Source organism: Cynocephalus volans, chromosome 2 (assembly GCF_027409185.1).
Source record: "Cynocephalus volans isolate mCynVol1 chromosome 2, mCynVol1.pri, whole genome shotgun sequence".
NCBI classification, from domain to species: domain Eukaryota; kingdom Metazoa; phylum Chordata; class Mammalia; order Dermoptera; family Cynocephalidae; genus Cynocephalus; species Cynocephalus volans.
In genome coordinates, this window is record NC_084461.1 from 208,471,678 (window position 1) to 208,493,897 (window position 22,220).

General features: G+C 55.5%; 1 protein-coding gene across 3 annotated transcripts in view; it reads right to left on the minus strand.

Moving 5' to 3' along the window:
* Positions 1-22,220, minus strand: part of LOC134369858 (thioredoxin reductase 2, mitochondrial-like) — a 50,707-nt gene that overhangs the window by 10,618 nt on the left and 17,869 nt on the right. For all 3 annotated transcript variants that reach the window (XM_063086634.1, XM_063086635.1, XM_063086633.1), the window contains exons 8-12: positions 21,807-21,877; positions 14,374-14,393; positions 13,529-13,620; positions 11,021-11,195; positions 146-282 (exon numbers count right to left, since the gene is read on the minus strand). In XM_063086634.1, the coding sequence (XP_062942704.1) occupies positions 146-282; positions 11,021-11,195; positions 13,529-13,620; positions 14,374-14,393; positions 21,807-21,877 (495 nt within the window). The remainder of the gene's footprint in view (positions 1-145; positions 283-11,020; positions 11,196-13,528; positions 13,621-14,373; positions 14,394-21,806; positions 21,878-22,220) is intronic.

The window sequence follows — 22,220 nt, forward strand, 5'->3', positions numbered from 1 at the left end:
ACCTGGGCTTTGGCTCCGAGCCTCCCTGATTGAAGAAAGAAACATTTCTCTCCCACAGGACAGCAGCCGCCAGAGAATGTGCATCCCCGAGTCCCGGCGGGGCTGGGTGGGGTCGGGGTCCCTGCCACCAGGGCACAGGCCGTACCTCTGCCACGTCTCCAATGGCGTAGATGTGGGGCACGGAGGTGGCTTCCCGGGCGTCCACCAGGATCTTCTGACTGTCAGGGTTGGTGTCTACCCCAGCCTTCTCCAAATTCAGACTTCTGGTTTGCGGAACTCGACCTGAAGGAAGCAGAGAAGGCTGGAAGGTTCTCCTTAGCAGATTGGACGTAGCTTCCTTTTATTGAAAACATCTCCCAGAACGGCCGCTCAGAACAGGTCAGATGTGAGGCAGGACCGGATTGCGGGCCCGGTCTGTGCAGGCGAGGAGCTGTGCGTTACTTTCATTTCCGACAATGTGGGGGGCGGGGGGCTGGCCCCCACAGCCCAGGGCTGGGACAACCTAAGAACTAGAAGTGACCCCACAAGGGACTGAGACACCCATGAATTGAGACACCGCAAAAGCTGCCTCTCCACTCAGTGGAGCAAGGCCTTGAGAAACTCAGGGGCCAGCCTGGGCACAGGGGCCTCTCCCTGCCATAGTCCTCCTTGGTGCCCGGGCCCTGGCCTGACCTGAAGGAGCCCCTTACCACCAGGCCCCTTTCCCTCCCTGCCAGGCCTCCTCGGGCTCCTGGCCACCCCCATGCTGTGGAAAGGGCTTCCAGGGTCTCTGCCATGAGCCTCACTGTGTGCTCCTGGGCTGATGGGGCGGACACTGAGGAGTCGCTACATGCTGTGGAGCTGGTACTTAGAGGCCACCTCCCCGGGGACATGCAGCCTGGGATTGCCTGTCCCTCCATGCACAAGAGCCACTGGACAGACCTCTTTCCTCCGTGAGCCTCAGAGTCCTCATGTGTAAAATGGGCTGACATGGGAACCAGATGAGACCAGACATGAGGCTCACATGGAACCCCCCACCCCAACCCGGTCTTGCTGGCCACCAGCCCCTGAAGTCCACAAGCCTGTGGCAGAGCCAGTGCTTTTGCCCACCTGCAGCATAGAGAGCCCAGCACTCACGTCAGCACGGGGGACCTAGGCTGACCTGGGGGGTCTTGGGATGGAGCAGGGCAGGCAAGCGGCAAATAAGAGAGGTACAGAGTGTGCCACCTCCTTCCAAGGAAGAGAGGAATGCGTGCATGCACATACGCACACACTACACGCATGTGCACACATGCATACACAAATGCACACTCACATTTGCAAAGGGAATCAATGAAAGGATAAACCAGCACTAGCAAAACCGGGGCCCTATGGAAAGGGAGAAAAGAGGAGCGAGGAAAGGAGATGGAAACAGGACGTGTCTAACCGCATCTTGTGACACTGTTTTGTCTTTTTGATCATATATAAGGTTTACATATTCAAAAAATAAAATTAGATAAACATAAGAAAGAATTCCTTAAAACTGCAAACGTAAAACAAATGAGCCTAACGGCGTGTGCGGTTGGTGACAGCGCACATGGGAAGAGAATCAGCTGAAGAGACTGCGGAAGCCCTTACTTTAAAGGTGCTTCCTTAGAGGATTCTAATCTAACAACAATGAAGCTACAAAGAGGTCTTATGCACCATTCAAAGAGGATAGTTAAGACCCTATAATGTCACATTTGAATTCAAAATTCACAATTTCTTTTCTTTTCAAAATATGAAGTTCCCAGCTCTGGCCACAAAGAAGGTCAAGAAGCAAAGTTGACCCAAGAGCGACCCCAGCTGCAGGCTGGAACCTCAAACACCTCCCACCGGGAGACCGGGTCCCACGGGGCGTGGACACCTCGTGGGTGGGCACAGTGTGATCAAAGACCCAGCACCACAGGGAGGGCTGCAACACGGGAAGGCAGTGGGCCCCGAGGAGGAGACACGGAGCACGTGCCATGTGGGATGCACAGAAGCTGCGGCTCTGTCCTAGCAGTGTGCAGGCATTTCGGGAGGTGTTGTGGTCACACGGAGTCTGCCTGAAGCCCAAGGTGAGCTGACCACCTCTCATGTCCCCATATGGCTCTTCCTGGGTGGGGCGTCCTCCCTCCCAGTCTCCCAGGACCCCAGGGGTCCTCTGAAGCCCCTGCCCTCTCCCACACAGGGTTCCTCCTGCAGGCTCGCTGCATCACAGTGGGTTATGCTCCTCTCCCACTGCCAGACTGTGTCTGCATGGACAGGCTGTGGTTCATGCGACAGGTGCTGCAAGGAGAGATGAGCCAACCCAGGGCAGGAAGAGTGTGCAAACTCATGGCCCCACCACCCCATCTCTGGGCAGCCAGCGCAGAGCCCAGTGAGCAGGGTCTGCAGCCAGGTCTCCCGTAGCTCCTGCCCTCAGCACCTCCTCTCCTGCATGCCCCCAGTGGCTGACCAGCAAACAGCCCAGGTCTGGGACCTCAGAGCCAAGAGAGGAGCTGGGCTGCGGGGCAGCGATGGAACCACACACCACACCCATCCTTGGGCATACTCGGCTCAGCTGATCCTGCTCTTGGGTGCAAAAGCCAGGAAGGGCAGGGGGTGGCCAGTCCCTGGCAGCATCGGCGCAGCTGTCCCCTGCCAAGCTCCATACAGCTCTGGGCCCAGAGAAAAGACAGCATGTGGACCTTGTCACTGCTGAGCTGCCAGCAGAGGTCCCTTTCTCCTCAAATTCAGATGGGTGTGGCCTTGTGGAGCCAGTGGGCAGCTGCAGCAGCTCTTCCTACCCTACTCCAGGAGGGCAGCAGGCCATCCCCCAGGCTGCTCTCGGCTCCCAGGAGCTCAGAGTCATCCCCCAACGGCAAAAGTGACTTGGTGTCAAAGGCATACTTCCGATAGCTTGTGGTGGCTCGGGCAAACCAGAGTTCAGAGTGCAGCAGCCTGGAAGCGGGTGGCGCCCACCTGAACATCTCGAAGACGAAGCCCCTATGAAAAGGAAACCTAAGTCTCCAGCTGCTGTCCCAGAGCAAGAAGTCAGGACACAGAGGCTCAGCTAAGCTGCACTTCTCAAGTTCGCGGGAGGCTGGCTCCAGCCTCTTAGCTCTGCTTGGCCACAGGAATCAGATGTGGGCAGGCTGGCACTGGGCAGGATCAGTGCAGACACGGGCAGCACGAGGCCACATCAGAGGAAGTAGCTGGACCCTATGGACAAGGCAGGGGTGCACAGGAGAGGCAGGCGGCTCACCACTCAGCCCTCTCTGGTCCCTCTCCAGGCTGGTGTCCAGCTCACCAGGCCCACTGCCTCCTGGTGACTGCTCAGTGCAGGGCTAGAGTGTCTGAGGGCAAAGCTGGCAGCCACACCATGCCTATGCTGTCCCCTGCACACCTGCCTGGGTGGTCCTGGGAGGCCAAGAGCATTTCCTCATGGGCCTCATGGTAACTATGCTAAGTATGGACTTGCAGGGGCCGAGCAAATCCTATCCCAAGGTCCCCCCAAAAATAAAAATAAATTTAAAAGTAGTCACTGGAGATAACACAGGCATGGTATTAGACTCCCAGAGTCCATTTCAAAGCCAGGGAATTTTAGGACATCCTGTGCGTATACATTTGGAAAGTACGTGGGAATGTGGGTCAAGCCACTGATGTGAAGAATGGATGGCTGGATGGACAGGGCAGGAAGTGGAGGGTGGCAAACACCACGCATGGCACGGGCAGGGGCTAGGCTGCTGCTTCTGGAATGCACGGTGCAGGGAGGGAGAGAGGCTGCAACAGGAGGTCATGTCCAGCCTGAGAAAAGCAGCTGTGGGCATGTGAGGTTTGGGGCCTGCTGGGGTGGCCAGGGAGGCCAGCGCCATGCAGGGGCCCCACAGTGGAGCCATGTCCCTAAGCTGTGACAGGCCCTGCCAGCAAGGACACTAAGCCCTGATGCCCCCAAGTCATGGTCCTCACTGAGCAAACCAAGGGCAGTGGCCACAGAGGAGGCACAGTGGGTGCTATGACCTCAGACATGCCCCATGACCCCCAGGAGGTCCACTGCCTCACGCTCGGAACAGGGTCAAATCTCCCCACTGATGCTGGGGGCCCAGCAGGTGTTGTAGGCCCCCACTCAGCTCCGGCCTGGAGCCCCAAGGGAAGGTGGAGAATGGTCGCTGAGGTGGGGACCGAGTAGCTGGCCATGAACACAGGGTGGCTCTTGTCACACTGGCAACGCCTGGCACAGGCCCAGGCCCAGCGGGACTTAAATGGTGTGAGAAGCTAGATGCAGGCCAGCATGCCTGCCTCACCCCTGACCATTTCCCTCTTACGCAGATAGAGAAGCAGCGCTTTGGGGAAGACGGAGCCCCACCCGCCCTGTGCGTGTCCCCTGTGCTGTGCTCAGAGCTTCCCCAGCCCCAGCTGTACCGATCCACCCGCTGCAGGCTCTCCGCCGGGACCCGGGCTCTTCACTGAGCCACTGTTTGCTGCTGCTGAACAGCCCCCTGGGGAGGGACGCTCGGACACCACTGGGATGCAGACCTGACGCACTCGTTCGTCCACATGCTGTGTCCTCAGTTTAGATCCCCAGAGGAGGGACAGAGACGGATGCAGGCTTCCCAGCATGGCGCAGGGGACCGCGCCCTGGGACAGCTCCTTAGACTCAGTTCCTTCCCCAGAGAAGGCAGCGGCTCAGTGGTCTCTCTCATGCGGTTTTAATTTGTACTTCAGTGATGACGAGCAAAATCAAGTATTTTCTGGCCACGTGTTTATTAACTGTGCTTCTTCTGGGAATTGCCAGGTCCTGCCTTTTCTCATTCACTTATAGATATCTTCACAACACTCTTGCCTTATAAGAGCTTCTTAGGTAATAGATGTGTGACCTCTGCCGTATTTTCTGCAAACAATGAGACCATTAAAATCCCAGGTACAAAGGGAAGTTCTCGCTTCCTCCTGTGTAAGTGTGAGTGAAGCTCAGGAAGCAGGGAAACCTCTGGCCCTCGGAGCTGCCTCCTGCCCACCCCCCACCGTCTGGGATGCCGCGGGGGCCTGCGGTGGTGGCAGGGGCAGCATCTGGCCCCTAAGAGCACTCGGAGCAGCCGAGCAGGGCCAGCCCTCCTCTGATCACCCTGGGAGTCTTCCCGGCTGCTGCCACTGGCCCGGGGAGGCAGCCCAGCCACAGGGCTCATCCAGCCGGCCTGGCCCCAAGGAGGGGCCGGAGAAGGCTGAAGGCCAAAAACCACCCCGAGCGCAGCCAGCGGTCATTACCACCTGCTCTGCTGGACACAGGGATGCACAGACGGCCGGCCGCGTGCAGTATCACACGCCTCTTTCATCCTGTGATGGCCATGCCCTCCAATTTCACGCCTGCCTGGGGCATATGTTCCCACCAGGGAAGGACAATACGTGTAATGAGGTGAGATTTAAGTGTCAGCGGGAGTACGGCTGGGTGAGTGAGGGGCTGCGATCCAGACACACGCAACCAGGGTGTAAAGGAAGCATCCCTGCGAGGCAGGCGGAACCTCACATGCAGGCCCACGTGGACAGCCTGGGTGATTGGCCCAAAGGGCATGTGGCCCCCAGACCAGCTCCTCCCACAGGGCCAGTGCTGCACCTTGGACCAGGCACAGAAAGGGTCCCACACCTTTGGAATCTGGAGCCAGATCCTTGAGGCTTTTTTTTTCTACTTGTTATCTTCTTTTTTCCTTTTTGCTTGAATGGCCCCTTCTCAATGAGCCCAGGCCCCACCCACCACTGTGCGCCCCGAGGGGCAGGGGCACACAGCTGTCACACAGGCCTCAGGATGCAGCCCAGCTGAGTATTTGTTGAATGAATGCCTGAGCCCCTGGACTTTAACATGACCTGATTCTGGCTGCTCACTGTGACCCCCAGTGCCCACCAGGGACCCCCCAGGCTGTCACGATGGCGGTGTCTTTTACCTGGGGAAGCTCCTTGGCAGCTGGAGGCAAGCTTCCTTCCAGGGAGCACACAGGCGTTTCCTATTCAAGCTTCCTGTGTCCACTGATGATGCACAAAATAAGCTCACGGCACCTTCTGAAACCCAACCAGCCTTTCAGTGTGCGGAGCCTTGAGCTCAGGCCCGCAGGACCAGCAGGAAGGAGTGTGCTCAGTGGCGGGTGGTAGGTATTGCCCTAAGAATTATTCACATGAATATGATTCTCCTGCTGGTTGGCTGCTCCAAGTGTCACTTGCAGAATTTAGATGGCACACGTTAACACGTATAAATGGTGCCCACTTATTTCTAGAAGAGTTTTCACTAAGTTTTTTGTTTTTTTTAATTAGTTTCCAGTATGTTCTAATCACAAACACTAAATTTGACTTGGTAAAAAGACCCGGCCTGACAACTGTCAGTACAGAGGCAGGCTGCCCTGGGTTGGACGGCTGTGGGGATGGACACAACTCTGGACACGGGTACAAGCTGTCACTTGAGCCAAGCTTGGGGCACTGCCTCCCGCTGGTCTGGCCTGGCCTCTGCGATGGGTGAGCACGACGATGAGCTAGGCTGAGGTAAATGGCGGCTGCCAAGCTGAAATCGCTGTTGCAGGAGCAGTGGTGCATTGTCCAGGGCCACGCAGTGTCATGGGAAAAGCCATGGCCACCTCCTTGGCCCAGGCCTATAGGAAGAGCCCTCTGAACGTCCATTGTCTTCCTCTCCAAAAAAGGGAAAGAAACCCACACAGAGGCAGATTTGGATCTTTCTTGATGTCAGTAATTACAAACTTCAAATTTGCATTAAAATAAAAAGATGTTAGGCTATCAAAGAGGCGCTTCTGATCGTATCACCTGGTCAAGGCTGGCCACTCCACCTTGAGAGCAGGGCAGGGGGTGGGTGCCGGGCGAATCCCCACCAGGAGGAACACGGCCACACTTAGCTCCCTGCAGCTGCAACAAGATAAGGTCCCAGAGAATAGAACTGGTGGGCTCAGCCGTGGCATCTCCCAACCAGGTTGTGTCCATGCTCAGCAATGCCCATCAGCTGCTCCCCAGTATCCAAGTGAACACAGGTGAGCAAGGATGGCCACCACGTCACCGCAAGCAGGCAGTAGGGTGGAGACATGAGCCCGGTTGCAGCCCAGCCTGGGCCGACGTGCTCCAATCCTGGACACCGAGGCCCCCACCCTCACCTCCTTGGGCACCCCAGCCCGTGGCCATGTTCCAGGTACACACGCTGTGTGGGGCAAACGCACACGGAGCACCTTGTGGAATGACAGTCAGGAAGCCGAGCTCCAGTGCCTGAGAGCCAGGGCTCGCTGGCACCCTTCACACCATGTCAGAGCCATGTCAGATGCTCAGAAGGGGGTTTACACACAGGTGATGACAACTCTAAGCTGTCTAAGACAAAGCCTGAAGAAGAGGACATGGCTTCAGTGGCCAAGGTGAGATTCGACCTGATTCTTCCCCCAGGTCTTGCCAACCACACCGAGGGGAATCCCGGGCAGGCCCAGGACTGTCCTCCTGGCATGGCACGACCATGGGCAGGACTCCCATGGCCCAGGGACAGATGTGCTGGAGTCCTCAACATCTTTCCCCCAAGACAGAAGCAGAACCATCTGGGGGGCTGGGGATGCTAAGGGGCATGTGACAATCCCAGCTCTGGTCTTCCCAAGGCTGTGCTCCAGAGGAACTCTGTCCATTCTTTAAAACCGAATCTGAGCTCAGCTAGAACTTAGAAGTGTCTGCACTGAGAGGCATCTGCTCGGACCCTGGCCCGTCCAGCTCCCACAGACGGCCAGGATTCAGGCCACAACTGGTTAACTCTGCAGGCGAAATCGAGCCTGTGGCGGCGCAGGCTGACTGTCTTCACTCAGCGCTGTAATCGGCACATCTGCAGACAGGAAATCCTCCTCGCTGAAGTTCCCAGTCTATTATCTGAGACACCTGGTGTGGGCGGGTGATTCACAGACAAACAATGAGCGGGGACCCCCTGCACAGCAATTAACTGCTTTAACTGCTAATGTGTTTAATCCACCACGTGGAGATCAAGGCCATGCTGAGGAAGAGTCCTCCTCAGCTTCCTGACAGCAGGGCCCATCATTCGCGATGCCAACGTCCACTGTCCTGGCCGGGCACACGGCAGCCGGGCAGGACTGGAACTCGGCCCCACGCAGGAGCTCCGTGCAGCACCCGGGCCCCTTCCGTGTGTATCTTCAGGGGCAGGAGGGCGTCCTTCTCTTTTCTGTGTTTAAGCACCCATCAAAGCCCAGGTTGTGCAGACGCAATGCTCGCTGCTCAGGGCAGGAAGCACAATCCAAGGAGACGGTGGTGGAGCTGGCTGTACAGCCCCCCAGGGTGTTTTATTTTACCTCTTGGAGCAGATCATGCTTTACTGCAGGTACAAATAATGCTTGGCTAAAGGCTTATCCGTGTGAACCAGCAGAGAACATTCCTGGTTATTAAACTGGGAAGTGGCTCCTGAATGTTTACAAAACCTGGCTGGGAATGAGCAGCAAAGTCAGCACATGCCCATGCAGCCCCCGCCCCCGAGAAGGCGTCCCAGAAACCACCACTGGGAAGCAAGGTCAAAGGCCAAGGACTGTGAAAAGCTTCCACCCTGAGCATCAATCAAACCTGGCAGACTGTCTGGTGGATGCCCTTTTTGAAAATACAAAAAATAAAATGGACTCCCAGTGGGGGAGGGTGGGTGTACATGCCACGGCAGCTCCACTGGGCTAGGGCCTTGCCTGTCACCCGCCAGGGCCCTGCCTGGAAACTGGGGGGACCCAAGCTTCCCTATGGCACAGCCTGGCCCTATGAGCCACTGCCATCATGATGGGTTCAGCCAATGTGTCTGGCTGCACAGCCACCCATGGTCCAAAGGCAGGACAAGAGCCTGTGCCTGTAGGAGTTGGGTATGAGGAGACATCAGGGGACAAAGGTGGAGGACTGGGGCGCGGGTCGGGGGGAGAAACACACCACATAATCATTTAGAATGGAGGTTATGGTAGTAAACAGCAGTACATTTCTGGGTCTGAAATGTTGCCTAATCTTTCACAGTGATGATCTTAATGAACTTACTTAAAATTAATTCTCACAATTTGACCAAGAACATTTCCTTTGATAACTCATCAACTTTGGGTCAAGAGGCACTAAATTCACACAGCGATTCAGATCCTTGCCTCGCTCATCAGTCTGCTCTTGCGCCCGCTGTACAAAAGCCAAGGGTCCCGCTCCTCCGGATTCAATTCCATTGCTGATTTCTATTCATTCCAAGGGACTCAGGAAAAATTGACAGGTTTTTCAGAAGCATGTTGCTCTGCAACCTTGTTGCTCTGGGAGCCATCTCAGGGGACTCTGGCACTCTGGCCAGCAGAGCTAGGACAAGTGCCTTGGGCCCCGTCACTATGAGTAAACTCGGGCTTCACTGATGTGGAGCCAGACGAGGCTGCTGATGGCGATCCTGGCTCTGAGCCTGGGCTCATGAGGGGGACCAAACACCAGACTCAGTGCAGGGAGACCAGGGAACTAGAAATACTGAAGAGAAAGCAATACCTTGATCGTTCCCATTGCCAACATGCAAGTCCACAGGGCAGTTAGGAAAACTAGAAGCCAAAACCAGAAGACGCTGGTACTCAGGCAGGCAGGACCTTCCAAGCAGGTGCGCCACACCACCCTCACCGATAGACCAGCAGCCCTCCACACGGGCGCCCACATGCAGTGGCCACTGCGTCCTGGCCTCCCTCAGATGGGCCCAAACACTGGGCAGGGGTCTGCTCTCTACCCTTCTCCTCAGGGGGCCCCACCAGGGAGAGGCAGTGTGTCCAGCAAGGTGGGCAGCAGGCTCCTCCTGCACAGCCACACCCAGGTGGCCTTTGCTCCCCTGGAAAACTGGATCTGAGCCTCACAGAGAACAGAAAGAAGAGACCAGAACCATGCACGGCGAGGGTAGCCAGCCCATGCCTGGCCAGGAGAGGCTCCAAGCCTCCGCCCCATCACTAGATGCTGCCTTTGGAAACCTTCAAAGTGTGACTTCTGGAAAGGCCCGGGAGACGCTCGCTCCTAGCATGTGATGACCCACAGAGCCCAGAGCAACAAACTGGGAAGTACTGGAAGCCAGGAAAAGGCTGGTTAGTAAAAAATCCGTGTCATTTATATGTAAAAAACAGCTAGCTATGTACACTCGTGTTCACAGCAGCATTATCTGCAATAGCCAAAAGGTGGAAGCTACCAAGTGTCCATCGACAGGTGAATGGATAAACAAAACTATTCAGTCTTAGAAAGGAAGGAAGTTCTGACACAAGCACAACATGGATGATCCTTGAGGACAGTATGCTGAGTGAAATGAGCCAGTCACAAAAGGACAAATACTGTGTGATACCACATGTACGAGGTCCCTAGAGCCATCAGATTCACAGAGATGGAAAGTAGAATGTTGGGGGGAGGGAGGATGGGGAAGGAGTGTGTAACAGGGACAGAGCCTGGGAAGATGAAAAAGCTCTGGAGCTGGGTGGTGGTGATGGCTGCGCACCAGCGTGACGCCCTTAACGCCACTGAAATGTCCACTTAAAGATGTGTATGTCATGTATGTGTTACCACAATTTAAAATAATTAAGGTCCATATCATTTTTTGTTAAAAACAACACTTTTGTGTTAAAAGATATAGTGTAAAATATCTAATCTGTTAAAGAAAAATATATACCAAGGCTTAAACGTAGTAGGAAATGTAGAGGATTTATGTGCTAAAACTTTAATCAACAATCTATCAAGAAACAGGGAAAGCCAGGAGGACTAACTAGTCTTTCCCAAATGACCACACCTGGCTGACACCACCTAGGTCTCCTTTGGTTTCTTTCCAGAATGTCCCATGGCAGTGGAGAAAGAAACAGAGACAGTGTGCTCCAGAATGTAAGATGAGCGTGGCCAGGAGTGGGTGCCGTCCCCACGGGAGGTGCGCCAGGTAGCGGCCAACTCACCTGGGAGCCAGCAGGCTGGGGGGAGCCCCAGGAGGTGATGAGAAGGGAGGGGAACAAAGATTTCTGTTGCAAGGGACTCGGTTCTGTTGGTCTCCATGTGACCAGAGAGTGTGTGCAACTCGACGCACCCTTACCTATGGCCCACAGGACAGTGTCAAAGGCACCAGTGTCCTCTTTGCCAGAGGCTTGGTCCTCCCAGGTAACCTGGAGCTGGCCGTCCGAGAGCCTCCTGACATGGGAGAGGATGCAGCCCCTCAGGAACCGGGTGCCATGAGACTCCATGTGCTCCGTGACCAAAGAAGACATTTGCTGCAAATCACAAGAGGACATGCCATGAGGACCAGTGGCAATGAGAACATTGTTACCGATGGTGTGGCAGAGGGGACCTGGCCACCTGCCTGGCTCTCAAAGGCCCTGGTGAGGGCCTGAGAGGGTTCTGTCTGGAGGAGAAGGTGGGGTGCCCATGGCCCCTGCCTCCAGGTCATCTCACCCTGTGGAGCTGGAGGCTGAGCCATGCCTGGCCCCAAATCCTCGGACCCTGGACTTTCAGGTAAAGATGTGCTCAACCTGTGGTTTCCCTCTAGATGCCAATGAACTAAGTCTTTACTCAAACCAAGGTCAGAGAAGCACCCTCATCTCCTGGGGGCTCTGCTCTGGCCCAACCAGATGGCCCTCCGCTCCCACCAGCCCCCCTCGAGTGTGGCCACCCTCCCACCTCTGCCATCAGAGAGCTGGGGCAGGGGGTGGAAACTCTGCTCCCCACCAAGAAATGCAGGGGCAGTGGCGCTGACACAGACCTCAGGGCAGAGAGTCCTCCCACCCGGCTACAGATGGGGGCCAATTCCCCTGGACACTGTGGGGGCCTGCACAGGCCAGCAGTGAGGCTGGCCACAGCTGCTTCTCTCAGGAGGAACTAGACAGTCATGTTTAAAGTCTCTGACATCTGGTGGGGTGAGCAGCCCTGCCCGTCTGGGACAGCGCCTGGTCATCCAGGCAGAGGGGCTGGCATGCAGTGGCTGTCCCTCTGGCATCCATCCTGGTCTCCGAGGGGGACTACAGGGTCTGCTCAGTGCACAGCAGGCCCACTGCCCCTTGGCCTATCTGTGGGGACTGTGCATCCTCCTGAAGCTCTGATCACGCCACTTCCTCCCTGGGCACAGGCTCCCCGCTGCGGCCTTTCTCTGCCTCTCTGGCCTCGGTCCAGCTGCACAGCCCCCTCTGTCTACTGCCCAGCGCACCCTGCCCAGCTCCCTCTGTCCACTGCCCAGTGCGCCCCGCACAGCCCTCTCTGCCCACTGTCCAGCACGTCCTGCCCACGGCCCCTTCTGTCCACTGCCCAGTGCACTCTGCTCCCCACAGTACCAGGCTCAGAGCCTTCCCAGGAGCCACCTCCCAATGACAGGGGCTCGCTGTATATGCAGAGTGAAGTGACAGCGTATGCCATGGTTTTAGGATGAAACAACACATGGCCACACAGAACAAAGTGACCCGTCTCTGAATTGACCCAGGTTGGGGTGGGTGGAGTGGTGGGGTCTGGACATGGCAGGCCCGGCCCTTCCACCTTCATGTGACCCTACCAGACCTCTGTGAGCCGAGGGCCAGCAGCAGTCCCAGGCAGGGCTGGGCAGATCGAGGTGACTCTGCCATGCAATGAGTCCTCCTTCATGGAGGCATGGAGTGTTTGACATCTCAACAATGACAACCTCACACTTGGATTTTAATAGGTGACTTTCCCTTGGAGAGTATCTAGTTAAAGAAAATCTCTGTCACTACAATCGTGGGAGCCTGTCTTGCCAGGGGCGTCTGCGTCCCAGACGTGGACGAGGACAGCTGTGCACAGGGCACCTGTGAAGACACCGTGAGGTGGCACCTCTGAACTCCAGCCCCGCAGCTGTCAGGAAGGCCTGAGCCCAGGCTCGCGTGGAGCTGGGGCTGCCCCTGCATGGCAGATGGGCCAGGCCGCCTTCACAGCTGTGCTGATGGCTCCCACTGGGGGACTGCAGGCTCATCCTGGCTCGCATGCTGCGTCCTATTCCAGGCCATGGCAGGTGGCTGGCACTGCTGTCTCCTGAGATGGTCACCCAGGGCATAGATGGTCTCCCACCCACTCGTCCCGCCTGGTGAGGCGGCACCCCCACCCAGACCCCAGAGGGGCTCAGCGAGGAGGGAGCAGAGAGTTGGGGTCTCGGAGGTGGGGATGGCACATCTGTGACACACACCCGCCCCTTACTAACGAAATGACTGGAAGAAGTGACCGACCTGCCATGCATGAGGCTGGGCCTGGCTGCCCACCTGGTCCCCAGGTGCGGTGCTTCTGCGCAGCTGCACGCACACTCCACCGCCAACCCTCCGTTCCACGCTCTTGCACGTGTTTTTTGTTTTGTTTTTTGGCAGCTGTCCAGTACAGGGACCCAACCCTTGACCTTGGTGTTCTCAACACCACGCTGAAGCCAACTGAGCTGACTGGCCAGCCCTGGCATATGTGTTTTTGCATTTCCTGAACAATCTCCTTGTTCACCTCAAAGGCCCCTTTCTAAAGGTTCTGACCTCACTCCCAGCCCACACCTGGATGGTGGGCGGAAGGAAGCGCAGCCCCCGGGGGAGCAGAGCAGCGGGGTGGGAGCTGGGGCTGCAGGCGCTACCTGGTCAAAGCCGCGGAGGGGGATGCTGCGCATGAGGACGGTGGTGTCCAGCCCGATCCCGGTGAGAAAGCCGGCACACTCCAGGGCCACGTCTGCAGTGGCAGCAGGCTAAGGAATGCTAACGGTTCATGACCTTGGGAGCAAAGGGACAAGACCGCAGGGCCCCGTGCTAGCAGCCAATGCCGCCACCCATCCAGGCAGTCCCAGAGGAGGCTCCCGACGCGAGCTGCAGAGACCCGTCACCCCCACGTCGCGAGAGCACTGCCGAGGGGCGGGTTCTGTCAGTCAGAGCCACGAGCCCTCCCCGCAGCACCCGCGGGCCAGGCCAGCCTCCGCCTCCGCAGGGCGCCCTTCCTGGCTCTGGAGTTGAACCTCAGCCTCCAGGTCCAGGCCTGCATCTTGGTGGGGCCCAAGTCCTGATGGGCAGACCCCGGCAGGGCTCAGGGAGGACCAGTGCAGTGGCAGACACGGGGCGGCTGCCTTTGACCCGTGCTCTCAGCTGGAGGCTCTGGGCTTTCATCCGCCCTCAGGCGCCCCCTGGCGACCTGCTCTGCTCTGATGGCTCCTCCTGACGGGTGCGGCTGGAGCGCAGCGGCTGCCTCATGGCCGGGTCCAGCTGAGCCTCTGTCTCAGCGTGTGGCTCAGGAAGGGCCTCCAGGAAGCCCTAGCCACAGAAGGTCAGCCTCCAACTGTCCCCTGGGCACAGGTCCTCCCCCAAGAGGTTGGTAAGTGCCTGGTCTGAGGCAGCCAAGCTTCTGCTGGGAGGGAGGGAGGGCAGTGGGGGGGGCTCCCGGGAAGGAGTGTCCACTTCCCACGGCGGCCACCTACATGCTGGTAAAGGATACAGCTGGCCCCCACCACCAACCTGTCAGAGAAATGGACAGAGAGCGACGTGAGAGTCCGCGTGGCCACCGCGGGCGCACGAGCCGTCCTTCCACGTGCAGGATGGAGGACCCTTCAGCCTTCACGCCAGGACGCAGCCAGCCAGCGAGCGCCGAGCCTGACTGCTCAAACGGGTCGTGCAGGCGCAAAGCCCGGTTCCCACAGGCTACAGCTGAGAGACACAATGTAATGGTGTCATCAAATCAGCAAATTTCCTGGTGGTGAAGGGTACATGTGGTCCATGACAAATGGCACCTGTCCCATGAAAGGCACCGGGAGCAGCACCAAGATTCTGTGGACGTGTGAGCACCTTCCGTCGGCAGCACAGGGTTTTCCTCCTGCCTGCCCTGAGGGGAGTTCTGCCTTGCGTCCCTTGGGCCTCCCAGGGCCAGGCTGGAAGCAGCGAGACGCTTTGCAGGGCAGTGAGGGCACCAGGCTGTGGAAGGCACCTGGGAAGGTGGTGTCTGTGAGCAGAACACTCTCAGACCACAGACGGCCAGGCTGGAAGGTGCACACCTGTCCCCAGCCCCACCATACCTGTACCTAAGGCAAGCAGGGACTGAGGGTACCAGGCGTGGACAGGAAGCACAGAACACTGGGATCCAGCAAAGTCACTGGAAATATTTGCTCTCGTAGTTTAAATCCTCTCCTGCTATTCAACTCCACATCCGCACGTGTGCACACACGTGCACTTGTATCCACTCACAGGCACACACATTGACACACACACATGAAGTCACATGCACGCACATGCAAGTGTGCCCTCACGCAACATACACACACCAACATGCACACATGCAGTCACATGCACACACGCACACGTGCACACATACTGGCACCCACACACGTCTAGTCACATGCACAGGCTTACATATCCTCATGTACACACGTGTTTACACACACACACACACACATATAGGCACAGAACCTAACTCAGAATGAGAACCCCCAGCCAGGGCGGCTACATGTGGGTGGGCTCGTCAGATCACCCCTACAGTCTTTGAACAAGAGGAGGTGATGTAAGGATGGATAAGCATGATGTCAACCCTAATCCCCGCAGGTACTAATGATATAATTCGATTTCAAAAAGCAGCGTATCCCATGGATACTCCTGCAGGTGCCCTGCGGGAAGCATCTGGCACGCGGCTTCCTCACAGGAGCTGGGGATAGAACCGTGCCAGAGTCACGTCTGAGTGAGAGGACAGAGAGCTGACGACTGGCTGGGCATGAGATGGTCCTGGCTGGTCAGACACCCAGCTCAGCATGTGGGGAAGGTGAGGGGGACCCCAGGAGTGCAGAGATGCATTCGGGTCCCACACAGGGTGGCAGTGGCTGACAGACACAAGGTGTGCAGTGCACTCACAGGTGTGCATACACGTATGTGTAGGTGTAAACACACATCTCCTTAGCAGGTACCTTTTCAAAATGACAAAACCTAGCTCTTTTTGGACTTGAAGTACATGTTGAAAGGTATAAGCCTTTCTTTAAGATAGGAAATCAAGAGTTATTGAAAATGCAAACAGAATTTAGCTGCTTTGAATATCCTGCCCCAAGCATAAGAGCAAAGTTAGGTAAGAGCATCGAGGCCCAACACACAGTGCCCTCTGCTCTGTTTCCGGTGGGGGCCGTGGCCTGGGCTGGCCACCTCCTGGCAGGCAATGCAGGTGCTAGGGGAGAATGCCAACGTGGCCCCTCCGTCGGCAACTGGCCTCCCCTTTCCTCTTGGAGCCCCCTGCCTCTGTGAAACCGACCCTCCTCTGGGAAGTGGCTGGCCACAGCCTACAGGACAGTGGGCCAGGCTGTTCTCTGCCCCTCCCCCCAATCAATCAACTAACAAGAATATTTATTCTCTGAAGAATGCAGGTTACGAGACTCAGAAAATTCCCTCCAAACCAGCTAAAGTAAGAAAATGTTGCAGCTGAAACAGAGGCAGACACCAAAGCCTCCAGATCATGAAGACCAGGAGTGCCAGAAGACAGGCAACCGCAGACCAGCTTCCTCTGGCCACGCTGGCTGGGGGCTGGGGACAGACAGGGGACAGTGGGGTCAAGGCCAGCTGCACAGGCATAGTGACCAATGCAGGCTGGTCACTATGCAATGTGGCCAGCCATGGGAGGACAGCGGTGCTGGAGCAGAAGTCAGAGGACCTGGGGGGAGGGCGCTGCATGAGCCTCTGGGGGTTGGAAACACTCGACTGACACTGGAAGTTGCCGCCCTGTACCCTGTGAGCCTCAAATTCAGGTTTACGTGTGTTCCGGGCAGCTCTACTCTCTGTACCTTGAGGTGGGCAAATGTTTCCCGCAGAGGCAAAACCACTGTGGGATTAGCCTAATCACAGGGAAGGCTTTCTGTTCAAAACTGGAATGGGGGGAGGAAGCAAAAACAAAAGCATTAATTCAGGCCCATGAAGCCCAGGCTTACCAAGCTCTCCATCTGCCTCTCCAGCTTAGAGGCCCCTGATCCACCCTCCACAGGGACACCCACACAAAGTGAGAGGCTCACGGGAGGCACCTGGCCCCTTGGTAGTCCTGCCAGCACAGGAAATGCCAGGCAGGCTGCCGGGCTGCAGGCACCCCAGAGAGGCAGCATGAGGGAGGGGGCACTCCCAAGACCTCCACCCCTGTGGGGGCCTGCTCCGGGCTTGCCTGGGACCCTGTGACCCCTCAGGGCCCGATGCTGGGCCTGCCTCTGCCTGGTTGGAGCCTCTGTGCCAACCCTTTAACAGATGCCACCGAGGCTCTGGCCCCATAAGGCCTTAACTGCAGGGAGATGGACAGAGGGTCTTTACGGTGTAGTAACCAAGTCCCAGGCAGATGGCTGGTCTCCCTTCTGCTGGACACAAGGACATCACACCAAATGAATATAGAGGGTAAGCAGAAAATGAAAAAATTAAGTGGCATTGATTTCTCCTAAATAAACAGCATGGCTCTTCCTAGGATAAAATTTACCTTCTTCCATCTTGTGCTTAGGGACAGAGAAAAGTGATTGCGGGACCTGGCTGGCTTCCGGATTAGCAACAAAGGTCAAGAAAATCTCCCTCCACGACAAACTCCGACAGGCAGCGTTAAATCAGCCCAAGTTACAACAACACTCTCGCTGCCTCACAGAGCCCCGGGAATCCAGGGACAGAAAGCAGCAGGCTGCTGGAGAGTGGACAGTCCCGGCTGGCATCAGCCCCTCCTCTGAGTGTCAGGTGGCCCCTGAGCTGGGCTAGCAGCTGCGGGAGAGAGTGGTCCCACACTCTGTAAACCCTCTTAGGGACCTTTGCTGGCACCTAGCTGTCTGGTGAATGGCGCTATTTAATTAATTCTGTCTCCCATCCTCTGGGCTCAGGCATGACCAGTCCATCTCTGCCATCTGTCCAGCCCTGGGCTCCCCAAGACCCCAATGCCAGCAAAGGAGCTAGGGAGCTCCTCACATGGGGCCCAAGAGCACCGTGATGCCCAGGCAGCCTCTCGGGGCCAAGGTGGCATGCAGTGGCCTCGGGAGGCTGAAGGGCCGCAAGCCCCACCGCCGGCTCGATTCGTCAGACCTGAAGCTACTGGTCACTGTGCCCCACGCAGACGCACCCTGAAAGAAGTCCCAGCTGCCACCTGTGCCTGCTCATGGCAAGGGAGGGAGGGAGGTCCTGTACACACGGCAGAACCCACTAGGGACCTGGGGCTGGGCAGACGTGGCTTATCCTTGGCGGGGGCACAGGAACGCCGGGCACTCTTGGCTGCCCACCCAGCCTCCTGGACAGGACAAGGAGAAATGTCCCCACCAGCTACAGGAGACACTCTGAGGCCAGGGGGCGGCCCTGGGGTCCATATTAATTTCAGTTCCATTTTAAAGGCGAGTTAAAATAAACACGGGGAATATTTATAAAGCAAATAAATCTGGCAGAAACAGCCCCTCCAAGTGTGAGTGGGGGCCTCCCCCTCGGCCCCGGCCCAAGCTGATAAAATACAGAAATGCTACTGTAGACCCTCCGGGCTTATTTTGACTGCGGCGGAGGAATGTAACATGTAAACACTCACTCCTACATTACACTGTTACAACTTGCATTAACAGCACTGGACAAAAGCCGCATTTTCACAGAAGCATCGTACAGGGATATATCTCCAGCTTAATTTTTAAAAAAACCATTTCCTCACATAAATCATGCTCAGAACCAAACGGGTGACTGATACATTGCAAACACTTTTTTCTTAAACAATAACATACCTAGATTCCTTCTAAATGAAAGTGCTTTTTTCTTAAAAAAAAAAAATCTAAATTTTTTTTTCTGAAGAAAATAAACACTGCAGTTTCTTTCCTGACCAAAATATCTGGTGTCGTGTCTTCCCTGCCAAACTGTTCACCCACACCATATGGTCACAGAGGAGTGTCCCCGAGCCCAGGGTGCCTTGAGGAGGGAGAGGGGCCCTTCCCGGGCCAGCACCGCCACGTGCACCCACAGGCAGGGCCTCCTGCCCCAGCCCCAAGTGGGCAGCCTTTGGCAAGAAAAGTGCATGATCAGGATTCAGAAAATGCTGGTCTTTGGTGACAGGCCTAGAAGATGACCAGAGCACATGGGTGGCCTCAGCCTGGACAGAGGTGCCAGGCAAGGGACTGCACATTCAAGGCCATTTCATCAGGGGTCCAGCAGACAGAGCGTATGGAGAGGCTGGAAAGTATATCTAAATCTCACCAAGAGAAATGAATGTGAAAGGAAACTAAGAAGATTTAGGAACCAAGCAGCCCCAGTGGCAGGACTCAGGACTCTGAGTGGGGACGGTGCTTTCAGATAGGCACTAGTGACTGGGCAGTCAGCCACCAGTGGGACCCCAGCAACCTGGTCTCCGTAGACAAACTGCAACCAGCCCATGCATGTAAAAGAAAATCTGACCTGTGGAAGTCCTAAAGGAAAATACAGGGGCTTTTTAAAAAACAATCTTAGGGGTGGGGCAGGCCTTCCTGAACATGCAATAAATCTAAAAGCCATTAAGTGTAAAAGAGCTTTAAGTTACATACAGGAAAAAAGTAAAACCATTTGTACATCACACAAGTTAAAAGACATGAGAAGCTGAGAAAATCTGCAACATGACCGACATGGGATCCCTAATACGCAAACCAGCTGGGAGATAAAAAAAAAAGATAAGACAAGGAAAAAAAATAGATAGAAAGCAGGCCCCAAACCAATTCACACACTCACTCATGCACACGCACACACACTCATAGACACGCTCACAGACAGGCACACTCAGTTCAAACAAGGCCAGCAAATACACGAAAAGACGACTGAGCAAATGCAGACAGAACCAGATCTTGTTTAACCTAGCAGAAGGTCAAAGATAAAAAAATGGATAACCCAGAAATTATAGCATAAAGGGAAAAAGTGATAGATGCGACAACATAAAAATTGAGAACTTCTCATGAAATAATATCACCAACTCAATAGACAAGCCACGACCTGGGGATCCAGTGGATGGCAATGGACAGTTGGATATGAAGTGGCATGAGCTTGGCCGGTCACTGGGAGGCACCCAGATGTGCCACGAGTGGCAGGGACCACCACCTACCCCACGGGAACAGGAGGAGAGGCTCCTTTCTATTCAATGTCTTATAATAAAGCTGATGCCCGAGTTCTGGGGGGAGAGTGGGAAGGGGGCAGAAGTACACATGGAACAGGGTGTGGCCACCCTGTCAGCAAAATGTGTTAGGGTTGAAGGGCTTGGGCCCTTGGACCCAGATCTTTGACCACTAGAGAAGGCCCTGACAGGTGTACACAAAACGTATAAGAGCACCCCACGCTCACTAGGATGGGCACTATCCAAAACCCCCCCAAAACAAAAAACAACATGTGTTGGCGAGGATGTGGAGAAGCTGGCACCTTGGTGCACTGTGGGTGGGAATGTAAAATGGTACGGCCACTGTGGAAAACAGTGTGGCAGGTCCTTACAAACTAAACACAGAATTACCATGACATCCAGCAATTCCACTTCTGAGTATATGCCCAAAAGAACTGGAAGCAGAGTCTTGAAGAGATATCTGTACACCTGTGTTCACAGCGTTAGTCACAGCAGCTGTAACGGGAGGCAACCAAGTGCCCATCAACAGATGAGTGTACGAGTTTAAACAAGACGTGGTATATCCGTACAATAAAAGGTTATTTAGCCTTAATTCAGACATATGCTTCACATGGATGATCCTGGAGGACATTATGCCAAGAGAAATAAGCCAGACACAGAAAGACAGATGCTGTATGACTCCACTCACAGGAGGTCCCTGGAGCAGTCAAATTCACAGAGACAGAAAGTAGAACGGGTGTGGAGGGGAAACGGTTTAGTGCTTAATGGGTGCAGAGCTTCAGTTTTACAAGATGGACAGAGCCCTGGAGACGGATGGCGGTGACGGCTGCACAACGTTACGAATGTACCTAATTCCACTGAGCTCCACACTTAAAAATGGCTAAGATGGTAAATTTTATACTATGTGTATTTTTCTACAACAAATAATTGTAAAAAATGTATAAGAAGCACTCATGATGGCATATAGATGCACATCGAAGGTTTTCATCGCAGCATTTACGATGACGAAGAAGAGAAACCGTTGAGATGCTCGTTAATGGTAGAAAGGTAGAAGAAACTACGCCACATCCATTCAGGGGAATCAAGACCTGACCCCGGACAAAGAGGCCTTGTGAAGTGTGAAGCAATGACCACAAGCAGAGCACGTGACACACGCATGCACACGCTCCCCCACGCGCACATGCGCACACACCTACGCGCACACACACACACACACACACACACACATGCAAGGCCTACCCACCTATGGGGCACTTTTCCCCCAGGATTTTCTTGTGAGCAAATGGCTGACACTCAAGTCTCTGCTGCCCTCTGGTGGTCTCTCTGGCCCCTGTGAGCATGAAGTTCCCTCCACAGCCCACAGTCAGGAGCTGCCTGATCTGGGACCCCCAGAATGGCTCTGCTCTGTGGGCTCGGGAATGCACTTAAAGCATGTGCACCTGCTCAGGGAGTGTACAGCACTTGCACGCTGCTGGTCTCGCTTCCACAGCTGGGCTGCGGTTTCTGAGGCCTTTGGAGCCCTTGCTAGATTTCAAAAAGCCCAACATGTAAACCAGATGTTTGATCACGGCCCTCCCCGATGTCCCTAATGGGACCCACTGGAACCCCAGGGCTCTGGAGCCCTGTTTGACAACCACTGACCAAGATAATAAATGGCTGACTCACTTTATATGACATATGTGTTATCACACCAAGACAGCATGGGACGTAGTGAGTCACAAATAACGAGCCCCGTTTCCTTCTTTAGGTAAACTGGAAACAATGCACTAGGAGCTGGCACCAGCCCAGGCTCTCCTGGCCCTGACATTCACACTTGTGACCTAAGAGGATATAAGAGGTCTTACGTTTTGCCAGGGGATTCCTTCAGCCAGAAGATGTCATCACTTGTAATCCCGTATTCCAAGGCACCTTCGATCTATCAAGAAAAAGAAGATCAGTGTGACCAGAGTGTCATTTGTCCTGCCCCAGGGACTTCCTCAAAGAGGACGCCTGTTTTGCAGACTCAACTACAACCGCCCTCAGCCCACATGTGTGCAGGGCTTCCTTGCTCCACATCCTTGTCTTCAGGTTGTGGTCTCTTTGGGGACAGAAAGTGACCTGTCTATACTTAACTCGGTCAGCCATCTGCCTGGCACTTGAAGGACCGAGTGCTCCTTGGCCAGGTTCCCTCCCAGGTGGGTGCAGCTGGCAGCACTTTCCTCTCTGCTCTCTGAGACCCTTCCCTTCACCCTGATGTAGACTTGCAGCCTGAGGTGGGC